Consider the following 23,252-nt stretch of genomic DNA (forward strand, 5'->3'; position numbering starts at 1 on the left):
GAAGGTTCTGGAATATTATTCCCCACAGTCACAAGCAGCAGAAAATGGCCGCCGGAACACAAAATGGCTGCCTCTGCCTCAGCACTTGGCACTTGGCAGGTGGAGGCCTTTAGGGAATCTCTAATGCAAGATGAAAGGGCTGCAAAGTCAGAAGGGACCCCAAAGAGGGTGGCCAGAGGCCTGGACTGCAAAGGACCTCCCTTATTAACCACTTCTGAGCCTAGAATAAGATGGAGGCTTTTAAGTTCTGCAGAGTTCTTTTGGTCTAGAGAGGCTGAAGTGGGGAAGGCAAGGGCCGAAAGTCCCAAATGGGGTTAGGACACACTACTTTAATTAGTGCCAACTGAGTTTGAAGCAAAGTCATTTGTCCTCTATAAAATGGGAAGAGAAGAAAATCTGAGAGCCCTAGAATTGGAAATGATCCCCCAAGGGCCATCCAGTCCAGCCCCCTTCTGCCATGCAGGAATACACAGAATCCCAGACCTCCAAGGGCCATCCAGTCCAGCCTCCTTCTTCCATGCAGGAATACACAGAATCCCAGACCTCCAAGGGCCATCCAGTCCATCCCCCTTCTGCCATGCAGGAATACACAGAATCCTAGAGTTGGGGGGAGATCCTGGCAGGGAGGGCAGTGAAAAGAGATCCTTAGAAGGAGAGAGGATTGAGAGATATAGTTCTGGAAATCATGTTGTTAAAGATTCCTTGGTTTTTTGCCTTTGCCACCCTCTGAAGCTGAGCAAACGAGATCCGAACTCTGGTCTCCAGAGTCCTAGTCCAGCACCAAAAGGCTTCCTCTGGGCACTGTATTTCCAGGAAACCAAATCAAGTCCTGGGTGACTCTGGAGCCCAGGGTTCGAGTACAGGTTTGGCTGTATAAACCCACTGGATGAAATGGGGCAATAAGCCACACTCTCTCAGCCGTCAGTGGATGGATATGATGGCAAAACCACTCTGAAGAATTCCTGCCAAGGCACACTGCAATAACAGCAACAACAACAACAACATGCTTGTCCTGACCTCAGTGAGTCTTGCTTGTGAATAGACAGGTGCAGTCTTGTTCTGAACGTGTGCATATGTGGATCCGCTGGTACTATTGGATCCTTATATCCACAGATTTATAGCAGGATCAAACCTATCTCCTCACCAAGGACTCTGACTGAGATCAGTGTTTATGTTTGAGCCTGGTGGCCTTAAAATGGATCCTAGGTCCGAAATAGTCCCTCCAGAAAAGGGTCAGATGTCTCCTGCCCATCCTGTCCTTGGATTGATTCTTAAATTTCAAGATTTAGTCTGAGGAGGAGGTCTGTCCCTGCCCTCCTCTGAGGCTGAGAGAGTGTGACTTCTCCAGGGAAGAAATGAATCCTAACCTTCCCGTCAGCTTCGGGGCTTAATGGCTGGGATCAAGGGAGCCGCCATGGACTTGAGCCTCTGCCCAACCATTGCCTTAGCCAAGAAGGCAGTGGCCGGTGGCTGGAGCACTGTTGACCTTTCCACCATCAAGTGCTCCATGGCTGCTGCAGTGTGAAAGACTGGGGGCACCCTTGGCTGAGCGATTCCTGTCACTACTGTGCTCTGAGGCTGAGAGAGTGTGACTTGCCCAGGGCAAGACTTGCACCTATTTCCCATTATTGTGACTGGTGTGTGTGTGCCTTCCAGTTGTTTCCAGGTCTTATGGTGACCTGATGGGAATCTGTGAAGGGGTTTTCTTGGCAGGTTTCTTCAGAGTGGGTTTCCCATGGCCATCCTCTGAGGCTGAGAGAGTGTGACTTGTCCAAGGCTTCAGTCCTTTTGGAAGCCTTTTTGCTTTATCTTCTAGAAGGCAGCTGAGGTGTTGCTTCTTGCTCTGAAGAATGAGAGGAACCTTCTGGCATCCAAAAGGCTAACACTCTCTGGAGTTATGTCTGATAATATGTATATATAGGATTGAAATCTGAAAAGACACACAAAAGACACACAAAGAAACACACTTCCTCCCTTTTGGCCCAAGGAGCTGGGCCTCCTTCTCACTCTAAAGCCTCAGGGAGAGAAAGAGAAGCCAATGGTCAGTTCAACTGAGGCCTCAGAGAAGGTTCTGGAACATTATTCCCCACAGTCACAAGCAGCACACAAAATGGCTGCCAGAACACAGAATGGACGCCGGAACACAAAATATGAGTCTGGGGCAGGGGGCGGGGTCTTCCAGCTGCTCTGCCCCCATTGGCCAGCCTCAAAAAGAGGCGGAGCTTCTGCTTCTCTATATAGCTCTGCGCGTGGAAGAGAGAGAGTGAGGAGAGAGGAGCAGAGTTTTAGAGGGAGAACAGACAGAGAGGAAGGAGTGGAGTGAGAGCAGAGAGACAAGGCCTGGAACCACTAGGCTTCACTGCTGCCCTGAGGTCTGGCTGGGCCTGGCTTGGGTCTACTGCTGCTGCTGCTTTCCTTTGGCCACTGCCATTAAGGAGGGGAGGAAGGAGGCCCAGCAGTCCTTCTAGGCATGGCCCACTCTCTCTGAAGGTGGGAGAGTGGGGCTCCCCAAAAGGGATTTCAATGCTTTTAATGGTGGCTCTCATGCTGTAGCAATGATGATGATGATGATGATGATGATGATGATATTATCAGGCCTGCGGGGGAGAGAATGGAGCTGCCGCCAGACCTTAATCATCATAAGGCAGAGGCATCCAGTTTGTGTTCCGGCAGCCATTTTGTTTTCAAGCAGCCATTTTGTGTTCCGGTGGCCATTTTGTGCTGCTTGTGACTGTGGGGAACAATGTTCCAGAACCTTCTCTGAGGCCTCAGTTGAACAGAGGCTTCTCTTTCTTTCCTGAGGCTCCAGAGAGAAAAGGAGGCCAGGCTCCTTGGGCCAAAAGGAAGGAAGTGTGTCTCTTTGTGTGTCTTTTGTGTCTCTTTTCTGAGAGGGTTTTCTTATTACACAGCTCTGCTCCTTCTGGGGAACAAGGGTTTTAAAAGGGATCAGAAATGGGAGGATAGTTTTAATACAAGCCTTATTCTTCTTCTTCACAAACATTGGGATTTGGCTTCTAAGAGGAGGCTAGTCCCCAAACAAGGCCAAAAGTGGCTCCTTTGGGAGGTTTTAAAAGTCTCCCCAGTTTCTTATTAATAGATTTTCAGGGAAGAAGGAAGGAGGCAGACCAGAATAACTCATGTTATTACCAAATAAACATAGAAACAAACAAGAACAGCAAAAATAAGGATTAGACAGTCCTCATTTAAATTGTAAAACAGTTGATACAAAATCGCTCTCATTAGATTAAACTAAACATCATTGGCCTTTTAACCTCCCAACATACTTCTGTTTTACAGCCGTTATATTTCTTTGAATAAATTAAAATACTTCAACTTAAATTATTTCTGTCTCTAAAGTAGCATTTTCCCTCCATGCTTCTGGAGATATTCAATGATATTATTCCAGTTTCCCTTATATAAATTTGACGCTCCTTTCTAATTCCTCTTGAGAGTTTGTCCATTTCCATCATGTCCAGAAGCTTAAATATCCAATCTTCTTTTGAAGGTATTTCTTTAGTTTTCCATCTCTGAGCAAACACTATTCTTGCAGATGACAACATATAAAATAATAATAAACCATTTTCCCCCTATGTATTGTTCTATTATATTAAGCAAAAAAATTCAGGCACGAATTTAAAAGATAGTTACAACTTTCTTAATTTCAAAATAAATCAACTTCCAATATTGTATCGCTTTCCCACAAGTCCACCACAAATGATAGATTGAGCCCTTCTCTTTTTCACATTTCCAATACAAATTACTGCAATTCTTTTTTTTTTTAGTATAATCTTTATTAGGCATTAAAAACACATAAAGATACACATGACAATATATAAGATGAACGACATATACAGCATTACATCTTAAATAACTGTATTAGTTATAAACTATACACAATATACAGTATTCTAATCTAAAAATAAAGCAAGATTAAGTAAGACTTCCAAGAGAAAGAGGGGACACAATTATGACAAATTATAGCCCTTAATGCAATCAGATCTAAACAAATAGAATTAATCCATGCACAATTTAAATACAGTGGTACCCCGGGATACGAATGCGCCGCCTTACGAAATTCCCGGGTTACGAAAAAAAATAATTAAAAAAAACTGTTCCGCGTTACGAAAGTTTTTTCGGGTTACGAAAAAACTTTTGGTGCTTTTCGGCGCGATTTCACACCAAATCGCGGCTTTTCCCCATTAGCGCCTATGGCAATTCGGCTAGCGAAAGTCTTCCGGGTTACGAAAAGGGCAGCGGAACGAATTAATTTCGTAACCCGGGGGACCACTGTATAGTAAAAAAAAGTCATATATCATATATTATACTTATGTTTTTGCTTCTGTGCCTAATCTCATATCCTTCCCGATAAGATAAATCAAAAATCATAGCTACCATATAAAATTAGGGGATAGGCCTTCCTTCTTAATAAACAACATAAAAGGATGCCATACTTTCTTTGTTATTTCCCAGTCAAGGTTTTTCATGTAGCAAGTGAGTTTCTCCAATTCCATATAATCCAATAGTTTCATAGTCCAGTCCTTCCACAAGGGCTGCCCTGACCCTTTCCAACAAGAAGCATACACCAATCTGGCCGCTGAAATCATATAAAACAGTAATTTTCCCTGCATATTCTCAAGTTTAACATCCATAACCATATTCAACAAAAACATTCTCGGGTCAAAGGGGGATTTATAATTAAGAATCATTTGCATCTTCTGATGAATCACTTTCCAGTATTTCTTGGCATGCTGACATTGCCACCACATATGTACCAGGGATCCTGGGGAGTTACCACACTTCCAGCAGTCCAAATTTTGGGTTTTGTAAATTTTGGCGAGCTTTAAAGGAGTTAGATGCCACCTATTCTGCATCTTGTAATAATTTTCTCTGATTGCTATACAATGTCTTTACATCAGGAAGTCCCAAGCCCCCGTTTTTACATCATCCTGCATTATCCGAAAGCAGACTCTAGGCTTCTTGCCTCCCCACAAAAACTTGCTAATATCTCGATTCCACGTTACAAATGGTGCTTCATTAGTTAAGATTGGGATAGTTTGAAACAAGAAAATCATTCTAGGTAAAACTAACATTTTAATAGCAGCCATTTTACCCAACCAGGATAAGCCGATTTTATTCCAACGGGATAAATCTGCTTTAATTTTAAGCCAAGTTTTACAGTAATTATTCTTATACAGTTCCGAATTTTTAGTGGAGAGCCAAACCCCCAGGTATTTAACTGTATCAAATTACTGCAATTCTTATACATCTTGCTTATTCTCTCTGGTGTTAAATACCACCAAAAATGTTTTATAATAACTCTCTTTGATGTTTTGGCTGCAAGTATAGTTCAATCTTTGTTTCCAAGTCTACTCCCACTGGTCTAATTCAATTGCAAAACCAAAGATTTGAGACCATCTAACCATATTTTCTTTAATAACTTCCTCTTCTGTACAGATTTTTAAGAATACAATTATAAGGTCTTGCTAACAGGGCATCTTTATTCAACATTATTTCCTGTTCTAGATCAGAGTCTGATTTGCAAATATTGTATTGTTTTTTATCCATTAGGAAGAGCTCTCTAATTGTCTGTAAAAGAACCATGAAAGATCATAACCCTGATCATTAGGATCTTCTCATGTCTTTATTCTATAACCAGTTCTATCTATTTGCATTAATTCTTTATAGGAGATACAATTTGCATCTTTTTTTGAATCTCTGGTCTCCTTTCGCAGGAACTTCATTTTGGACCCCTTGGACACAGCTTTGGGGCACCCTTTGCTGGAAGTGACCCAAGTGCAAGACCACCAGGACCCCTGCCCACCTGATGGCCAACACAGAGGCCAAGCGGAGGGAGTTGGGCTCCAACAGAAAGAGGATGCAGAGATACAAGAACTCTTTGGTGAGTCGAGGTTCTTGAGTATTAGTTTCATCTGCGTCACTGCTGGGCCAGTTCATGAAAGCAAACAGAGAACATACTTTCCCAATTTACCAGAGACAGTCCTTCAGTAAGTCACTATCCTATTAGCTTCATCTGTGTCACTGCTGGGCCAATTTATGAAAGGAAGCAAATCACATACTGTCTGAGTTTGGCAAAGACAGTCCTGGTTAATGCTCTGTCAACCCACTTTTTCAGGGGCTTTTAAAAATGTCCCGATTGCTCTCTTCTCCTCCCACTTTCCCCCTTCTCAGCTTACTTCAGTTTCTGAGTGCCATTCAGTTTGCCCCCCATCAACTCAAAAGTGGGGAGAGGAGAGGAAAGAAAGAGGCAGGATATTGCCCTTCCCAGGAGGCTGAAGCAAAAGCAAACTGTTGTGCCCTTCCTAGCTTCTGTGATCTTTCTCATAAACAACTTTGTCCATCTTGACCCACCTTTTGGTGTTGCTTTTCCACATATGTATTGCTTTTCCCGTCTGTGAAATGGGGGATATGGGAGAACATCTCTGGATCTAAATATGGGGAGGGCCCCAAGCCCTCAAGCCCACAGTGCTCCCCAGAACAATTTTTTAAAATTAACTTTTGCCTCTGAAATGTGGCAAGAAATGTCTAAATGCACTATAATTCTTTGGTGGTAAATATACTGTATGTGTTGGGATAGTGAGTATCCTAATCCATCTTCTATATCCCAACCATGGCCTAAATTATATTGTTTATTATATTGTATATTATATTGAAAGGATTCGAGACAAACTGGATCTCAAAGGCAGTAGTTTTTCCCCCCTTGCTGACAGAATTTAAAGTTTATTTTCTGGACTGAATTGTGAAGTGATGAAATAATATTTGGGATGAACCATGTGCTTTCCTCCCCTTTTGCTTAGTCACTCTCTGGATGAGGGCTATTTTCTGTTGCAGGTGACCTTTGCAGATGTGGCAGTATATTTCACTGAGGAGGAATGGAAACTGTTGACGAAGAAAGAGAGACTGATGTACAGTTATGTGATGATGGAGAATTATCAGAATGTGGCCTCTGTGGGTAAGGAACTGTAATCCATTCTCCTTTCTATGAAGACTGAGGTCCCTTTTATGCTAAATTATCATTGTGCTATTATTCCCCTAGAATTATAGAATCATAGACCACAAGGGCCATCCAGTTCAACCCTCTTCTGCCATGCAGGAATACACATTCCAAGCACCATCCATCTTCTGTTTAAAGACCTCCAAAGAAGAGGACTCCACCAAGCTCTAAGGGAGTATATTGCACTGTCGAAGAGCTTTTACTGTCCCAAAGTCCCTAGTAATGTTTAGGTGGAACCTCTTTCTATGTGGCTTGCATCCATTCTGGTGTCTCCTTTTCTCTGTAGCAGCAGAAAGCAAGCTTGCTCCATCATCAACACGACCCTTTCCAATATTTAAACATGGATATCGTATCCACTCTTAACTTTCTTTACTCCAGGCTAAACATACCCAGCTCTCTAAGCCATTCCTCTTAGGGCTTCATGGTTTCCAAATCCTTCACCACTTTGGTTGCCCTCCTCTGGGCATGTTCAAACTTTTCAACATCCTTTTGAATTGTGGGGCTCAGAAATGGACACAGGATTATTCGCAGGGAGGCCTGACCAAAGCAGAAGAGAGTGGCACTATTACTTCCCTTGATCAAGAAACTATACTCATATTGATGCAGCCTAGAATGACATTGGCCTTTTTAGCTGCCGCATCACACTGTTGGCCCATGTTCAACTTGTGGTCTACTGGGAGTCCTAGATCCCTTTTAAGTGTAGTTTAATTGAGATAGCAACATCCTGTAGAATATTTGAATTTGTGATTTAGTGAGGCACTATTGCTCCCCACTTTATAAGGATACTAAATACCCCATCGTAAACTGCCAATTGTCAGGACCAGCTTCTGTGGTTCATCCAGAATGGTCTTGGGGTTTAGGGGGGAGTTGTTAGTAGTTTAAATGTTAGTAGTTTTAAGTCGTTGGTAAGTATAATGGGGCCTAGAACGGCTTGGGGGAAGGGAATCAGTTGTGGAGGCTATTAACTGACTGGTTTGTGAGATTTGGGTGGCAGGCATGCCCCAGGGGGAGAGGCGTATGAGAACGGTGGAAGGAGAAGGCAAGAGGTACCTTGGTAGCTGGGTTGGTTAGGAGCTGAAGGGCCGGGAAACACACAGAACTCCAGAGGCATTTCAAATAGGTTTTTGTGGGTTTTTTTAGGGGGAAAGTAAAACACACACATATATATATACGTGTTCATGCGTGCGCACACACACAAACACACAAACTAGGTAACAAAGGTGGGAGTGGTGGATAGTGTGAGGCTTTGCTAATGGTAATACATCACCTAGATCAGTGATGGTGAACCTTTTAGAGGCCGAATCCCCAAACTACAACCCAAAAGTCCCTTATTTATTGCAAATTGCCGTGTCCCTCTGGCTTTCTAGTAACAAACTCTGGCAAAATCTGTGCTGGGGTGATGGCACATGTGTCCGCAGAGAGGGCTCTGAGTGCCACCTCTGGCACGCGTGCCATAGTTTCACCACCAGTGACCTAGATCGATCTCGAATCCAATTGCTGTGAGTCCAGAATGGGGAGAGAAGACAGTAACTTCAATGGCAAGGGGGGCTGGCGAGTGTAGAGAGGTGTTTAGCAATGTAAATCAACAGAGAGTCTGTATGCAACTGGACTGACGCTGAAGAACAGCCCCTTGGGGCTGATATTTGTACTGAAATTGTTACTTGAGGACAGAAAGCGAGCATTCAAAAAGGTTTAAATTGGTTTAGAAAGTATTTTGTATGGGGAAAACATTGTCTGAAACTGAATTAAATGAAATGGGTGCTTGGTGGAAATACTTCAGCCAAAAAGGATTATCACACCGGCTCTTAGGTCCTTCTTGGCTCTGGATTCTGGTCCCATTCAAAGCCAATGTATAGCACAGTCTGAAGGTGACACTCCCAGAGCTCAATAATAACACAGCAAGAACAGAAGCAAATCTCCAGATATAGGTATTGTCAATGCACTAACCACTTTCCACTCTTAAAAATAACTCACAGACACAGCTGATTTCCTCCAAGCCCTTGGAAGTTCTTTAGCTTGATTTGCAATAGAAAACAAATATGTACCAGCTCTCCTCTCTGACTTCCATCAACTTCACAATCTCTTGTACACACAACTCCAACCCACATCAATCCGCATGTGAGTTGTATACTGTATTGGTTGTTATTCATCTCCTGGTGCCACACAGCATGAAGCATCCTCTGCAGTTAGTTTGCATCATGCCATGTGCTCTGACTCAACACTCTATGGCAGTCTCACAGGAAATGATGCCACTTTTCAATCAAAGTATTTTTACATATATTTATTGGAATATTTTTCAACTGCCTGACTCTCTGCTTCCACTGATTTCCTTATGGCAGTTCACCTACAATCTCTTCTTTGCTAGCTCCTAGGAGTAAGGATACAATCATTATATGGATTTGGGGCATCCAGAACAGGGTTATGCTCGGGTCACTCACACCAACTATGGCGCATTACAGACGGCCTGAAAGCGGTGGCTTGCCGGTGCTGCCTGTTGCTGTGTCCAGGAACCGCAGTGGCCAAACCGCGTAGTTTCCAGACACAGCAAAAAAGAAGCTTGAGAATGGCGCTTCTTTTCTGCACCCCAGAAGTGGCGCCGAGAGGCGCTAGTCGCACACTTGCAGAGTCACTTCTGCCGGGCAACATCTGGATGCTATGCGTCCGTGACATCAAAATGGTGGCGCCTGTGTGGAAGGGTGTCAATTTGTACACTCTCTGCGCATACTAGAGTTCAGGGGTGTCTGGAATAGACGCCCCTTTCTAACCCTAGTATGCCCCTTCCTAACCCTAGTATGTGCGGAGCTTGTACTTTTGGCGCATGTGTAACGCGCCCAAATTAATTTAATCTCACATAGGGAGGGGTTAACGTGGGGCTAAATCTTGAGGTAACACCTTCTTCTCTTAATGCTGAGATTCAGTCTTGTCTGTCATTGTCATTGTTTACAGAAGAACATGTCAGTCATGAGAGAGTCCATACAAGAAAGAAGTCACATAAATGCCAGCACTGTGGGAAACATTTTGCTTACAAGTCAGTCCTTGTCAAGCATCTGAGAGTCCACACAGGAGAGAAGCCCTACAAATGCCAGCATTGTGGGAAAGGTTTTTCTTTGAAGTCAAACCTAGTGAAACATCAGAGAGTCCACACTGGAGCAAAGCCATACAAATGCCAACATTGTGGGAAATGTTTTTCTTGCAAGTCATACCTAGTGATACATCAGAGAGTCCACACAGGAGAGAAGCCCTACAAATGCCAGCATTGTGGGAAATGTTTTTCTTGGAAGTCAGACCTAGAGAAACATCAGAGAGTCCACACAGGAGAGAAGCCCTACAAATGCCAGCATTGTGGGAAATGTTTTTCTTGGAAGTCAGACCTAGAGAAACATCAGAGAGTCCACACAGGAGAGAAGCCCTACAAATGCCAGCATTGTGGGAAATGTTTTTCTTGGAAGTCAGACCTAGAGAAACATCAGAGAGTCCACACAGGAGAGAAGCCCTACAAATGCCAGCATTGTGGACAATGTTTTTCTTGGAAGTCAGACCTACAGAAACATCAGAGAGTCCACACAGGAGAGAAGCCACACAAATGCCAGCATTGTGGACAATGTTTTGCTCAGAAGTCAAACCTAGTGACACATCAGAGAGTCCACACGGGAGAGAAGCCATACAAATGCCAGCATTGTGGACAATGTTTTGCTCAGAAGTCAAACCTAGTGACACATCAGAGAGCCCACACGGGAGAGAAGCCATACAAATGCCAGCATTGTGGGAAATGTTTTTCTTCAAAGCCAAACCTAGTAAGACATCAGAAAGGCCACACAGGAAAGAAGCCACAAAAATCCCAGAAATGAACTAACATTATTTTTGTGGAGAAGGAATACAAAGAATATATTTTTCTTCCTTTGGTGATAAGAAAATGCCCTTGTGATTTGTGTGTTAGGTTTGTCTCTCCATATGTCTTTATGTTTTAAAGTTATATTTTCTGAATTTTAGCTATTAATTGTTATTAGAGTAGATCATTGCTTTAGTTTATAAATTTGACTGGGGATTATGGGTTGTGGAATGGTTAGCTAGATAGAGGGTGGGATTTGTTGCAGCTGGCTAGAATAGTTGTTTGATTTATAGCCTTTGGATTGTGTGGGATGTTGGCTGAAGAAATTTGGGGGGAAGGTATTAACATAAAGGGGACTAGTTTCTGGGAATGACAAAGGTAGCCTTGTAACCTGTGGGCCATTGACTGTGGGAATTGGAGGTGGGGGCTAGGTTTGGAAGAGGGTGGAGTTTTAGGGTTTGGGGTTTTAATGTATTATTTGGCTTGAGGTGGGCAGTTCTGACTTAAATGCTAACTTAAATGCTGGCCTGATTTAAATGGGCCTTTGCGCAGCCCCCGTCACATGATAGGGGTTGGCCGAGAACGTAGTGTCCATACCGACCTCACTCCTAGCACGTGATGGGGGTGTCAAAATGGCGGCGCCCTGTACACACAGGCGCTGCCATTTTGATGCGACGGATGTGTAGTGTATGCACGTCCCGGCCCCTTTGTGACACCGCAAGTGCGCCATTGGTGCCTTGCGGCGTCACAAAGTCACCACAACAAGAACATGCTTTTTGTGGGTTCTTTTTGTTTAGCAATGGAGCCGCACAGTTTGTTCACTTTGGCTCCCTTGCGGAGCAAACCAGGGTGGCGAGAGACTGCCATTTTTGAGCGGTCTGTATCCCGCCATTGTGTTCTTAATAAAGTTATTTGTTATTTCAACACAATGGACTCATTGATGCATATAAGTTCTGAATTTGCACAAAACTGACCCTTTCTCCTCTTCTCAGTCCTCAGCTCCATTCCCAGCCATATGAGCAGCAGAGGCAAACACACACACACACTTAGAGAGACAGATCTGTTTGTACAAAGCAGATTCTTCACAGCCTTTCCCTCCTGAGTTCAGCTCCGCAGCTTGGGCTCCATTCCGGAAGGAAAAAGGAAGGAAGGGTGTAGTCCTTCCCTTCTTCCAAATGCCGACAATGGAATAAGCAGCAGCAGCTAGGGCTTTGCGATCCCTGCGCATGCTCAAGAGGGGCCTTTGGTGGCAAATGTGCACGCACAGTCTCAGCCCCTGAATCTGCCACCCTCACAGCCTGCTCTGAGGGAGGGAAGTGGGGAGAGCCCTCATTCATTCAGAATGGCTGGGGAGGGGTGATGTAAGAAGGACAGAAACCCCGATCTCCTCCCTGCAAAGAAAGGAAGGGAGCCTCCCAGGCCTCCTCTCCCTCCTCTCCCTTCCCTGCCCCTCCTCTGGGGATTCCTTGGGGCCCAGGTACTTGGGGGGGTTATTTTGAGAAAAGAGGAAAGGGGGGACCCTTGGAGAGAGACGTGGCCATGGAGGGGAGGGGGATTCAAAGGTAAAAAGGACTTTGAGGAGCCCCTCCCTCCTGGAAAGTGGGGCAGAGGAGAGACCCTCCCTTCTGAGGACTCATTTAGGTAAGAGTTTTGTGCCAAATACAAAGCATCACACAGGATAGGTTTCAATAGCATTGGAAACAACATTTTTTTGTGTGGGGGAGACGTTTTCTCTGGGGTCCTGGGGGGAGGGAGCTCTGTCTGGGTGGGGGGAAAGAGCCAAAATCTAGGCCAAATCCAAGAGGAGGGAGATGGAGGGACCCCAAAGCCCCATCTGGGGAGACTGACACTTCCCTGGCAACCTGGGAACTAGGCTTAAAGGCCCACAGGATCCAAATTAGGCACCCCACACACATACATACCTTTCCCTTCACAACAACCCTGAGGAGGAGGACCAACAGAGAGACCCCCAGCCCCAAAAAGAACACCCTCCTCCCGGTTTTGGGAACATGCTGAACAGGCCTTGGACCCTCTTTAAAGGATGTAGGTAAAAGGAGTAGAAGGAAGGAATAAAAGAGTGAAAATGCCAAGGGAAGAGAAGCATAAAGGGACAGCTTAAGGGGGAGGGATCTGGAACCGGTTTCAGGCACCTGCCCCCCAGAACCCATCATTAGAGCCTACCACAGATCACTGTGATGCTTTAAATGACTATTTCACAAATAACATCTCTCAGATAAGAGCTGACTTGGATGCCAGAATTATTGCAGAGGCTATAGGTGAGGTGTCCAGTGACTCAGTGAATAAGATCATACTGGATCAAATTGAATCTGTGAGTACTGAGGACGTAGACAAGCTCCTTAGAAGTGTAAAGAAGACAACTTGCCCCCTCGACCCTTGCCCTTCATGGCTGGTCCTCCAAGGAGGAGATGCACTTAGGACCCACCTGAGCTATATCATAGATGCACCTCTTAGGGAGGGCTATTTTCCATCTTGCTTAAAAGAAGGGGTGTTATGGTCGCTTCTGAAAAAGCCCTCCCTAGATCCCTTGGACATGAACAATTACAGACCGGTCCCCCATCTTCCATTTCTAAGCAAGGTGATTGAGAGGGCAGTTGCTCTTCAAGTCCAAGTGGTCTTGGATGAAACAGATTATCTAGACCCTTTTCAAATTGGCTTCAGGACGGGATACAGAGTCAAGATTGCTATGGTCTCCTTAGATGATCTCCGCTTGAGCATCGACAGGGGAAGTATGACCCTGTCGGTGCTTTTGGACCTCTCAGTGGCTTTCGATACCGTCCACCATGGTATCCCTCTGGAAAGCCTGAGGGAATTGGGGATCGGGGGCACTACGTTGCAGTGGTTTTGGTCCTATCTCAGAAGCAGATTCCAGATGGCGATGCTTGGGGACAGTTGCTCCTCCAAAAGGGTTCTTAAATTTGGCATCCTTCGTCGCATCATCCTGTCCGGAATGCTATTTAACATCTACATGAAACCGCCTGGAGAGATCATCCGGAGGTATGGGATGGGGTTTTATCAGTACGCTTATGACATCCAATATCTCTCCATGCCCCAGACCTAAGCGTCAACTAAGGAAGACATCTCCCCTCTGAATGAATGTCTTGAGGGAGTAATGGGCAAGATGAGGAAATCAGATTGAAAGTGAATCCATTGAAGACAGAAGTACTTGTTGTTGGAGCCTCTAACCCAGGTATGGAGGTTTGTCTACCGCTCCTGGACGGGGTCACAGTTCCCCTAAAGGACTATGTTTGCAGTTTGGGGGTGCTCCTGGTTCCTTTGCTCCAGATGTCAGCTCAGATAGATGCGACGGCCAAGAGTGCCTGTTATCAGCTTCGGTTGATACGCCAGCTGCGCCCTTTCCTGGAACCTGAAGACCCAGAAACTATGGTTCATGCACTGGTAAACTCACATCTTGACTTCTGCAATGCGCTCTACATAGGGCTACCCTTGCAGTAAGTCTGGAAACTTCGACTAATTCAAAATATGGCAGCTCACTGTGACAATTTATTTATTTATTTAGGTTCAGGTGAGCTTTATTTATAAATTCACATACAGTTATACATTTGCGATTGTACTTTCCAGTTATTTATAACTTCTGCCAGCATCTCTTGAACATATGTGATATTTACAGATTGATCATATTTACAACTTCTAATACCTTCCAATACATGTTCTATTTATTATCTTGGCATCACCTATATATTCTGTACTGATATTTTGCCCTTTCCTGTATTTTCCCCTTACATTAGAAAAGAGGTAGAGAGCAAACTCTTCAAGTATCTTTATTTTATTTTCTGGAGTGAGATGGGCTTTTCCAACTGAGTCACTTATAATTAGTATTAACTATTAATAAGTCCTTCTTTCTGGGAATGGCTCAAGCCCTTAAAGGCTCAGGCCCCTTCCTCCTCCTCCAGTTTCTCCTCTGGAGGGACTGAGCATGCTCAGTGGCAGCCTGGGCAGCCATCTTCCTTCAGGGCAGAGGGGCTTCAGTGGCTGCTACTGAGCATGCCCAGATCTCTTGAGGAGCATCCTCAGTACTCTCCCTCCCTCCCTTGGTGTTTCCATGGCGACAACGGACTCTGCCTGGCAACAGTGAAGGAGACCATTCTCAGAGGCACAAAGACACTCCTCTGTGGGGATGACATCACTGGTGGGCAACCATCCAATCAGAGGGCAGCTGTTGGGGAAGAAGCTTCTAGAAGGTGGCTGCTGAGACTAGAGAGGCCTGAATGGGGTCCTAGGAGGCTGTGGCTTTGACCATTGGCTGCTTAGGAAGAAGAAGGGCTCCTTCTGGGTCTCCTTGGCAGGGAAGGGAAGGTGGGGCCTCCATGGGGCACTCCCCAGTTTGGTTCCTCTGTGAGAATGAGGACTGGAGGGGAAGAGCCCCATTTTGGAGCCAGTGATAGGGGGATGGAGGGCCTTCTGTAGGGAGGCAGCTTTGGGGCTGGAAGCAAGGAAGGCCCCTTCTCCTCCTCCAAAGGCTCCTCTGGCTGCCAGGCCTCCTCTTCCTTCTTGGGGGTCCCTGTGGGTCTATGAGATTTCAGAGGGGAATCAAAGGGTGTCTCTGTGTGAATATATACATCTGCTTCTGTTCAGGCAAAAGAGGACCATCTCTCGTGTTGAAGCTCTTTCCAGACTCCTCTCCAAAGGCTGGATCCTGGAGGGAGAGGGCTCTGGCTCTGTTTCCTTCATTGCAAACTTTTGGACTTCTTTCAACTGGGATGGACATCCTATCGCCCACCAGATGTTGACAGACTACAGCTCCCATCATCCCCTTGGACAGCATAACAAATAAAAGAAGGATGCTGGGAGTTGTAGTACACTGACACTTGGAGGCCAAAGGAAATCCCATCCCTAGTTTAGGACTAAGCCTTGTGCGTAATCCCAGCTAGAGGATTTTGGGGTTGTTTTTCTTAATGAAGAAAGAAGGAACCCAAGACAAGAGCCTTTTCCTGTTCCTTCGTCTGTTCAATTGGCTTCACTCTGGAGCAACCCTAAGAAGGAGGGAACTCCAAAGACCTTGTTATTAACTGACTGAACAAGGTCTTGCAAGCTGAAAGTCTTCCTTTCCTTGACTCAGTCCACCTCCAGCCACTCTTTCTCTTTCCTGATGCCTTCCACTTTACTGACCATCCTCCTTTTTCCCAGTGAGTCATGTCATCTAACTATCTGCCCAAAGTACAATAGCTTCATTGATTTGTTTGATCTTCTAGGAAAGGTTGAGGCTTGCTTTGCTCTGAGAGCCATTGAATTCTATCTTTGGTGGTCCATGGAAGACTGCATAAGTGTTGCACATGTAAAACACCTCCATTTGCACTTTCTGCAGGTGTGCAAAGAACCAAGATGGCCTCCAAAGGAAGGAAGAGAGGAGAAACTACCCTCAGTTCCTCCTTCAAGGAAGAAATTGGAGGAAAGAAGACCTTGGGACAGTAAATGTTCAGCCCTCCTTTTTTGAAGTGGAGCCATTGGGAATTTGAGAGACTGGGATGCAATGGGGGTCAGTTATGTACAATCCTCTGTCTTTCAGTGATTAGTTGATCCGTGGTTCCTGCCATCTTGCCCTTGCTTCCCCTCTCAGCCAATCAGGACCAGGGATGGATTGAGCGACTGGGATTCGAGCCAACCAGAGCCAAGGATGGCGGGAGGGATTGGGATTCCAGCCAACCAGAGCCAGGGATGGAGGGAAGGACGGATTCCAGCCAATGATGGCCCTCAGAGTGTCCTCAGGAGGACTTCTTCTGTTCCTGCCTTTGTCCTTCTGTGGAAAATTGATTAAGGGAGAAAAAGGTGACAAATGCAATGAACTATAAGGGAAGGTTATTGTTGGGGTATCTTTCCCCTTTTTGTTGGTTTGTTTTTAGTGGTTTTAATTCTGTGGAGAGTTTGTTTAATTGGGTTTTAGGAATAACCTTTTGAGGTCTTTACTTATGTTTTTGCATATTCTTTGGTCAGCATTGGTTTTAATTCTTGTTAGCCACTCCTGCAGTCCCAGGGCTGGGGAAAAGACAGAAGGTGGGTGGGTGGAAGAATGATTGTGAAAGCAGAGGAGGAGAAGGATCCACTCTTCCCAGAGCCACCTCCAGCTCTGTCCTGTTTTGCCCTTGCAAGGCTAGCCAACCCTCAGTCCAGAATCTCAGTGTTTCAAGCACTGAGTGAAAGGGAGAAGGGATGGTTGTCTCACCAAGTCCTGTGTAGCAAAAGCAGTGGTGGCATAATCCAGTCCACGTTCATCACGAGGCTTCAGTCATTCCAGTCCATCAGGTTCAAAGGGAAAATCTGAGAGTCCTCCAGGTCCGAGCAGAATTCCAGGTAACAGGCATTCAGCCAACATTCAAGGCAAGAGCAAGGTGTCTCCCAAGCGCCACGGATGGTTCTCAACCATGCTGGACCGAGGGAGGTGCTGGGATATTTCTAACCCATCTGGGTCTCGCATGTTCTAGCTGTTGGCTTCCTACTTAGCCATAGAGAATGCCCTTGTCTCTCTTTTTCCTGGGGTTTCTCTGTGGGAGTAGGCCCCAGTCAATCTGGCTCAGGAGGAGGGAAACCTTGCTGCTGGGAACCTGACCCTGGGACTGGCTGCAGGCTTAACTCTGGAGGATCTGGACAGTGGCTGCAGCCCTGGCTTGTCCCTGGGATCTCAGCCTCCACCTCAAGACTCAGAGGACAGGCCTGGCTCCTGGCGGCAGGGCATGGCAAGCCCTCACCTGGAGCGCCACCTTCATTCAAACCCCAAAGGGGGAAAGTTCCCAGAGATCAAGCAGCTTCTAGTAAGCATGGCCAATGGTGAGGGAGAGTGGGAGTTGCAGTCCATCAACATCTGAAAATCTACCTGATTCCCATCCCTGTTGGAAACGCTGCGTTGCTTTTAAGGAGTTTGTGGGGGGTGGCTTGCCCCCAAATTTGTTGGGCAATCAGCTCAGGACTGGCATCTCTGCCAGGATGATGTTCCTGCCACCCTCACGCTTGACCTCGCCTGAGCCAGAGAAGAGCTGCCACACTCAGAGGCATTCCTAGTATATTTGTGCAAATCATTCATCAATCATCCCTCTCTTCCACAGCCTTTTCGGGTCCAGCGGAGCTGCTGAACAAGCAGAAGAGGGCAAGGCTCGCTTTCTCTTGCCACACCCATAACTTCAGCACCCCTTCTTAGCAGCGCCTAGGTGATGACCCCCGCACCCTCCTGGCAATGCCCTTGGCCATCCTTCTGGCCTGGGCCAGTCAGGCCCTGGACCGTCTTCCTTCCTGATCTCTCACACCAAGTTATAGTCGGTGCCCTGACTGAGGTTCTCTGGCTAGTGCTGGAGGAAATGCTTGCCTTTGCGTGGAGTGGGAATCTCTGGCTTCAATTATCTTATTCAAGAAGAATATGCAAAAATTCTGAGGAAGTCAGTGAGCATGTGAAATAAAAGTACTGTCAGTCCTCGGTATACGCTGGGGTTTGGTTCCAGGACCCACGGTGGATCCCAAAACCCATGCATGCTCAAGTTACAGTGGATCATTGTGATACACTGGGGTTTGGTTCCAAGATTCCCTGTGTATTACAAAATCTGTGTATGCTCAAGTGCCATTCAATACAATGACATAGAAAAATGGTGTCTCTTATAAAGAATGGAAAATCAAGGTCTGATATTTGAAATTTATACTTTTTTTAACATTTTCAAACCGTGTATGCTTGAATCTGTGTATAAAATAATCCGTGTATAAGAAGGGCTGACTGTACCTTAAATACAAGGGCATACTAAAATAGTGTCCCTTAAATAAAATAAAATAAAAAGAGTTACTTTTTGGAACTGATAAATTTTGAAAATATTTTCAAGGTCTGGATGCTTGAATCCATGGACAAACATCCGTGGAAATTAGCTGGGAAACAAAGCACTCCCAGATTGCAAGCAGACCTCTAGAAATTGCCTTTGGCATCCCAGGGAGCCTTGCCAGCTGGTCCAGAAACAGTCTAATTTTATGTTATCTAAGCAGAAAGGCAGACTAGTCCATCTTCTGGGATTAAGCGGGAGCCACGTCTAGCCAGCAAGAAAGGTCTGAAAGTGAAACAGCGTGGTACCATGGACTGAGGGCTGGACTAGGACCGGGAGACCAGTATTCGAATCCTCACTCAGCCTTGGAAATCCATGGGTGAGCTTGCATATATCGCACTCTCTCAGCCTCAAAGGAAGGCTCTTCTGAATAAATATGGACATAAAAGAGACCCCTACGACTAAGTATTATACAGTGGTTTGAGTATTGGCCTAGTACTCTGAGAAAGTTTAAATCCCCACTCGTCTATAGAAACTCACTGGCTGCCCTTGGGCAACTTGCACTTTCTCAGTCAGAAGAAGGCAATGGTAGCAAGGATTTTACCAGAGGACCTCAATGTGTGGGGCGGATTGTATGGGAGAAGGCGATCCTGTAAGTAAGGTTATAACCAAGACCTTGTACTATGCCCTGAAATTAATGGGCAGCCAATTAAGAGATTTTAATATAGGTGTGATATGGTCACCTCTAGATCTTCCAGTGACCACTCTGGCAGCCATATTTTGGATTAGATGATTTTTCCAGACTTGGTACAAGGGTAGCTATAGTAGAGCGCATTACAGAAGTAAAGATGTGAGGTTACCAGAGCATGCATGATAGTTTTCGGGTCTACAAGTTCCAGGAAGGGGCGCAGTTGGCATATCAACCAAAGCTGATAACAGGCACTCCTGGCCATCGCATCTATCTGAACTCACATCTGGAGCAACGGATTCAGGAGCACCCCCAAACTGCAAACACAATCCTTTAGGGGAAGTGTGACCCCATCCAGGACCGGTTGACAAACCTCCATACCTAGATTAGGATCTCCATCAAGTACCTCAGTCTTATCTGGATTCAGTTTTAATCTGTTTCTCCTCATCCAGCACATTACTGCCCCAAGACATTTATTCAGAGGGGAGATGCCTTCCTTAGTTGATGCAGAGTTCTGGGGCATAAAGAGATATAGTTGGGTGTCATCAGCGTATTGATAGCACTCCACTCAATTTCTCCAGATGATCTCTCCCAGTGGTTTCATGTAGATGTTAAACAGTATTAGTGACAGGATGATGCCCTGAAGAACGCCAAATTTAAACTCCCTTTTAAAGGAACAACTGTTCCCAAGCATCTCTTTCTGGAATCTGCTGGAGAGATAGAACTGGATCCACTGTAATGCATTGCCCCTGATCCCCAATTCCCTCAGGCTTTCCAGAACGATACCATGGTCGATGGTATTGAAAGCCACTGAGAGATCCAAAAGCTTCAACAGGGTCACACTTCATCTGTCGGTGTTCAAGCAAAGATCATCTACTAAGGCGACTATAGCATTCTCGACTCCGTATCCCATCTTGAAGCCAGTTTGAAATGGGTCTAGATAATCTGATTCTTCCAAGAATGCTTGGAGTTGAAGAGCAACTTCCTTCTCAATCACTTTGCTTAGAAATGGAACATGGATCTGTAATTGTTCATATCCAAAGGATATAGGGAGGGCTTTTCCAGAAGACGTTGAACCACCGCTTCTTTTAAGCAAGATGGAAAATAGCCCTCCTTCAGAGATGCATCTATGATATATCTCAGGTGAGTCCTAAGTGCATCTCCTACTTGGAGGACTAGCCATGAAGGGCAAGGGTTGAGAGGGCAAGTTGTCTTCTTCACACTTCCAAGGAGCTTGTCCAAATCCTCAGTACTCACAGATTCAAATTGATCCAGTATGATCTTATTCACTGAGTTACTGGACACCTCACCTATAGCCTTCCGGAATGGAGCCCAAGCTGCAGAACTGGACTCAGGAGAGAAAGGCTGGATAAACTCTGCTTTGTACATATAGTTCTTTCTCTCTCAGTATATGTGTGTGTGTGTGTGTGTGTGTGTGTGTGTTTGCCTCTGCTGTTCTTATGGCTGTGAATGGAGGTGAGGACTAGGGAGAGAAGAAAGTGTCAATTTTGTGCAAATGCAGAACTTCTGTGCATCAAAGAGTCCAGTGTGTTGAAATAGCAATGAACTTTATTGAGAACACATACAAGGAATTCAGTGTTTAAGCCCACTCCAAGCCAAACTATACATTAAAACCCCAAACCTAAAACACCACCCTCTTCCCAACCTTGCCCCCACCTCCAATTCCTACAGTCTATGCCCCACAGGTAACAAGACCCCCTTTGCCACCCCCAGAAACCAACCCCCTTCCTGCTAATATCATTCCCATAACTATTTGAGCCAGCTGCAACAAATCCCACCCCTCTATTTCGCTAACCTATACCACAATCTCCAGTCAAATTTATAAACTATGATCTAGACTAACAGCAATGAAAACCTAAACTTAACAAAATATAACTTTAAAACATAAACAGGCTTATCCACAGACAAACCACAGACATATGGATAGACAACCCTTACAAACAAAACCATAAGGGCCTTTTCACTGCTGGATTGAAAATGTATTTTCTATATTAATTCTTGAAAAAATAATGTTAGTTCACTTCTGGGATTTGTGTGGCTTCTCTCCTGTGTGGCCTCTCTGATGTCTCACTAGGTATGACTTCTTAGAAAAACATTTCCCACAATGCTGGCATTTGTATGGCTTCTCTCCAGTGTGGACTCTCTGATGTGTCACTAGGTTTGACTTCTGAGAAAAACACTGTCCACAATGCTGGCATTTGTAGGGCTTTGCTCCTGTGTGGACTCTCTGATGTGTCACTAGGTATGACTTGAATGAAAAACATTTCCCACAATGCTGGCATTTGTATGGCTTCTCTCCTGTGTGGACTCTCTGATGTTTCACTAAGTCTCCCTTCAAAGAAAAACTTTTCCCACAATGCTGGCATTTGTATGGCTTCTCTCCAGTGTGGACTCTCTGGTGTGTCACTAGGTTTGACTTCAAAGAAAAACTTTTCCCACAATGCTGGCATTTGTATGGCTTCTCTCCTGTATGGACTCTCTGATGTGTCACTAGGTATGAATTCCGAGAAAAACATTTCCCACAATGCTGGCATTTGTATGGCTTCTCTCCTGTGTGAGATCTCTGATGTATCACTAGGTATGACTTCAAAGAAAAACATTTCCCACAATGCTGGCATTTGTATGGCTTTGCTCCAGTGTGGACTCTCTGATGTTTCACTAGGCTTGGCTTCTGAGAAAAACATTTCCCACAATGCTGGCACTTGTATGGCTTCTCTCCTGTGTGGACTCTCTGATGCTTGACAAGGACTGACTTGTAGGCAAATTTTTTTCCACAATCCTGACATTTATGTGACTTCTTTCTTGTGTGGACTCTCTCATGACTGACAAGTTCTTCTGTAAACAAGGACAATGACAGACAAGACTGAATCTCAGCGTTAAGAGAGGAAGGTGTTACCCCAAGATTTAGCTCTACGTTCACCCCTCCCTATTTCAGGTTAAATTAATAAAGTTGGTGTGAGTGACCTGAGCATGACACTGTTCTGGATGCCCCCAAATCCATATAATGATTGTATCCTTACTCATAGGAGCTAGCAAAGAAGAGATTGTAGGGGAACTGCCATGAGGAAATCAGTGGAAGCAGATAATCAGGCCGTTGAAAAATATTCCATTAAATTTGTGTAAAAATATTTTGATTAAAAAGTGGCATCATTTCCTGTGAGACTGCCATAGAGTAATGAGTCAGAGCACATGGCATGACTCACAACCATTACAGTTACAGGCCAGCTAAAAAGGCCAATGTCATTCTAGGTTGCATCAATACGAGTAAAGTTTCGAGATCAAGGGATGTAATAGTGCTACTCTATTCTGCTTTAGTCAGAATAATTCTGTGTCCAGTTCAGGGCCCCACAATTTAAAAAGGATGTTGTCAAGTTGGAACATGCCCAGAGGAAGGCAGCCAACGTGGTGAAGGATCTTGAAACCATCAAGCCCTTTGAGGAGCGACAGTAAGACCTCTTTGACAGTGCAACTCCCTTAGTTTCGTGTAGTCCTCTTCCTTGGTGGTCTTTAAATAGAGGCTGGATGGTGTTTGGAAATGATTCTATAATTCTAGTGGAATCATAACACCAGGATAATTTAGCATAAAAGGGACCTCAGTCTTCATAGAAAGGACAATGGAGTCAGGTTCCTTACCCACAGAAGCCACATTCTCATAATTCTCCATCATTACACAATTGTACATAAGCCTCTGCTTCTTCGTCAACAGATTCCATTCGTCTTTGGTGAAATATACTGCCACATCCGCAAAGGTCACCTGCAACAGAAAATAGCCCTCATCCAGGGAGTGACTAAGAAAAAGGGGAGGAAATTGCATGGTGCATCCCAAATATTATTTCATCACTTCATAATTCAGTGCAGGAAATAAACTTTAAATTATGTTAGCAAGCAAAAACCTGCTGCCTTTAAATCTAGTTTGTCTCGAATACTTTCAAT

At 45.0% G+C, this 23,252-nt stretch overlaps 1 protein-coding gene across 1 annotated transcript in view; it reads left to right on the plus strand.

Annotated features, from left to right (window-relative positions):
• The first annotated feature begins 1,414 nt into the window (after positions 1-1,414).
• The window catches only part of LOC149284958 (uncharacterized), a 130,126-nt gene continuing 108,288 nt past the window's right edge, over positions 1,415-23,252 (plus strand). The window contains exons 1-3 of the mRNA XM_089495895.1: positions 1,415-1,521; positions 5,733-5,899; positions 9,959-10,822. Of these exons, the coding sequence (XP_089352021.1) occupies positions 1,415-1,521; positions 5,733-5,899; positions 9,959-10,822 (1,138 nt within the window). The remainder of the gene's footprint in view (positions 1,522-5,732; positions 5,900-9,958; positions 10,823-23,252) is intronic.

The sequence above is a fragment of the Sceloporus occidentalis genome, unplaced genomic scaffold (genome assembly GCF_023333645.1).
Source record: "Sceloporus occidentalis isolate IW3139 unplaced genomic scaffold, rSceOcc1.0.p SCAF_86, whole genome shotgun sequence".
Taxonomy (NCBI): domain Eukaryota; kingdom Metazoa; phylum Chordata; class Lepidosauria; order Squamata; family Phrynosomatidae; genus Sceloporus; species Sceloporus occidentalis.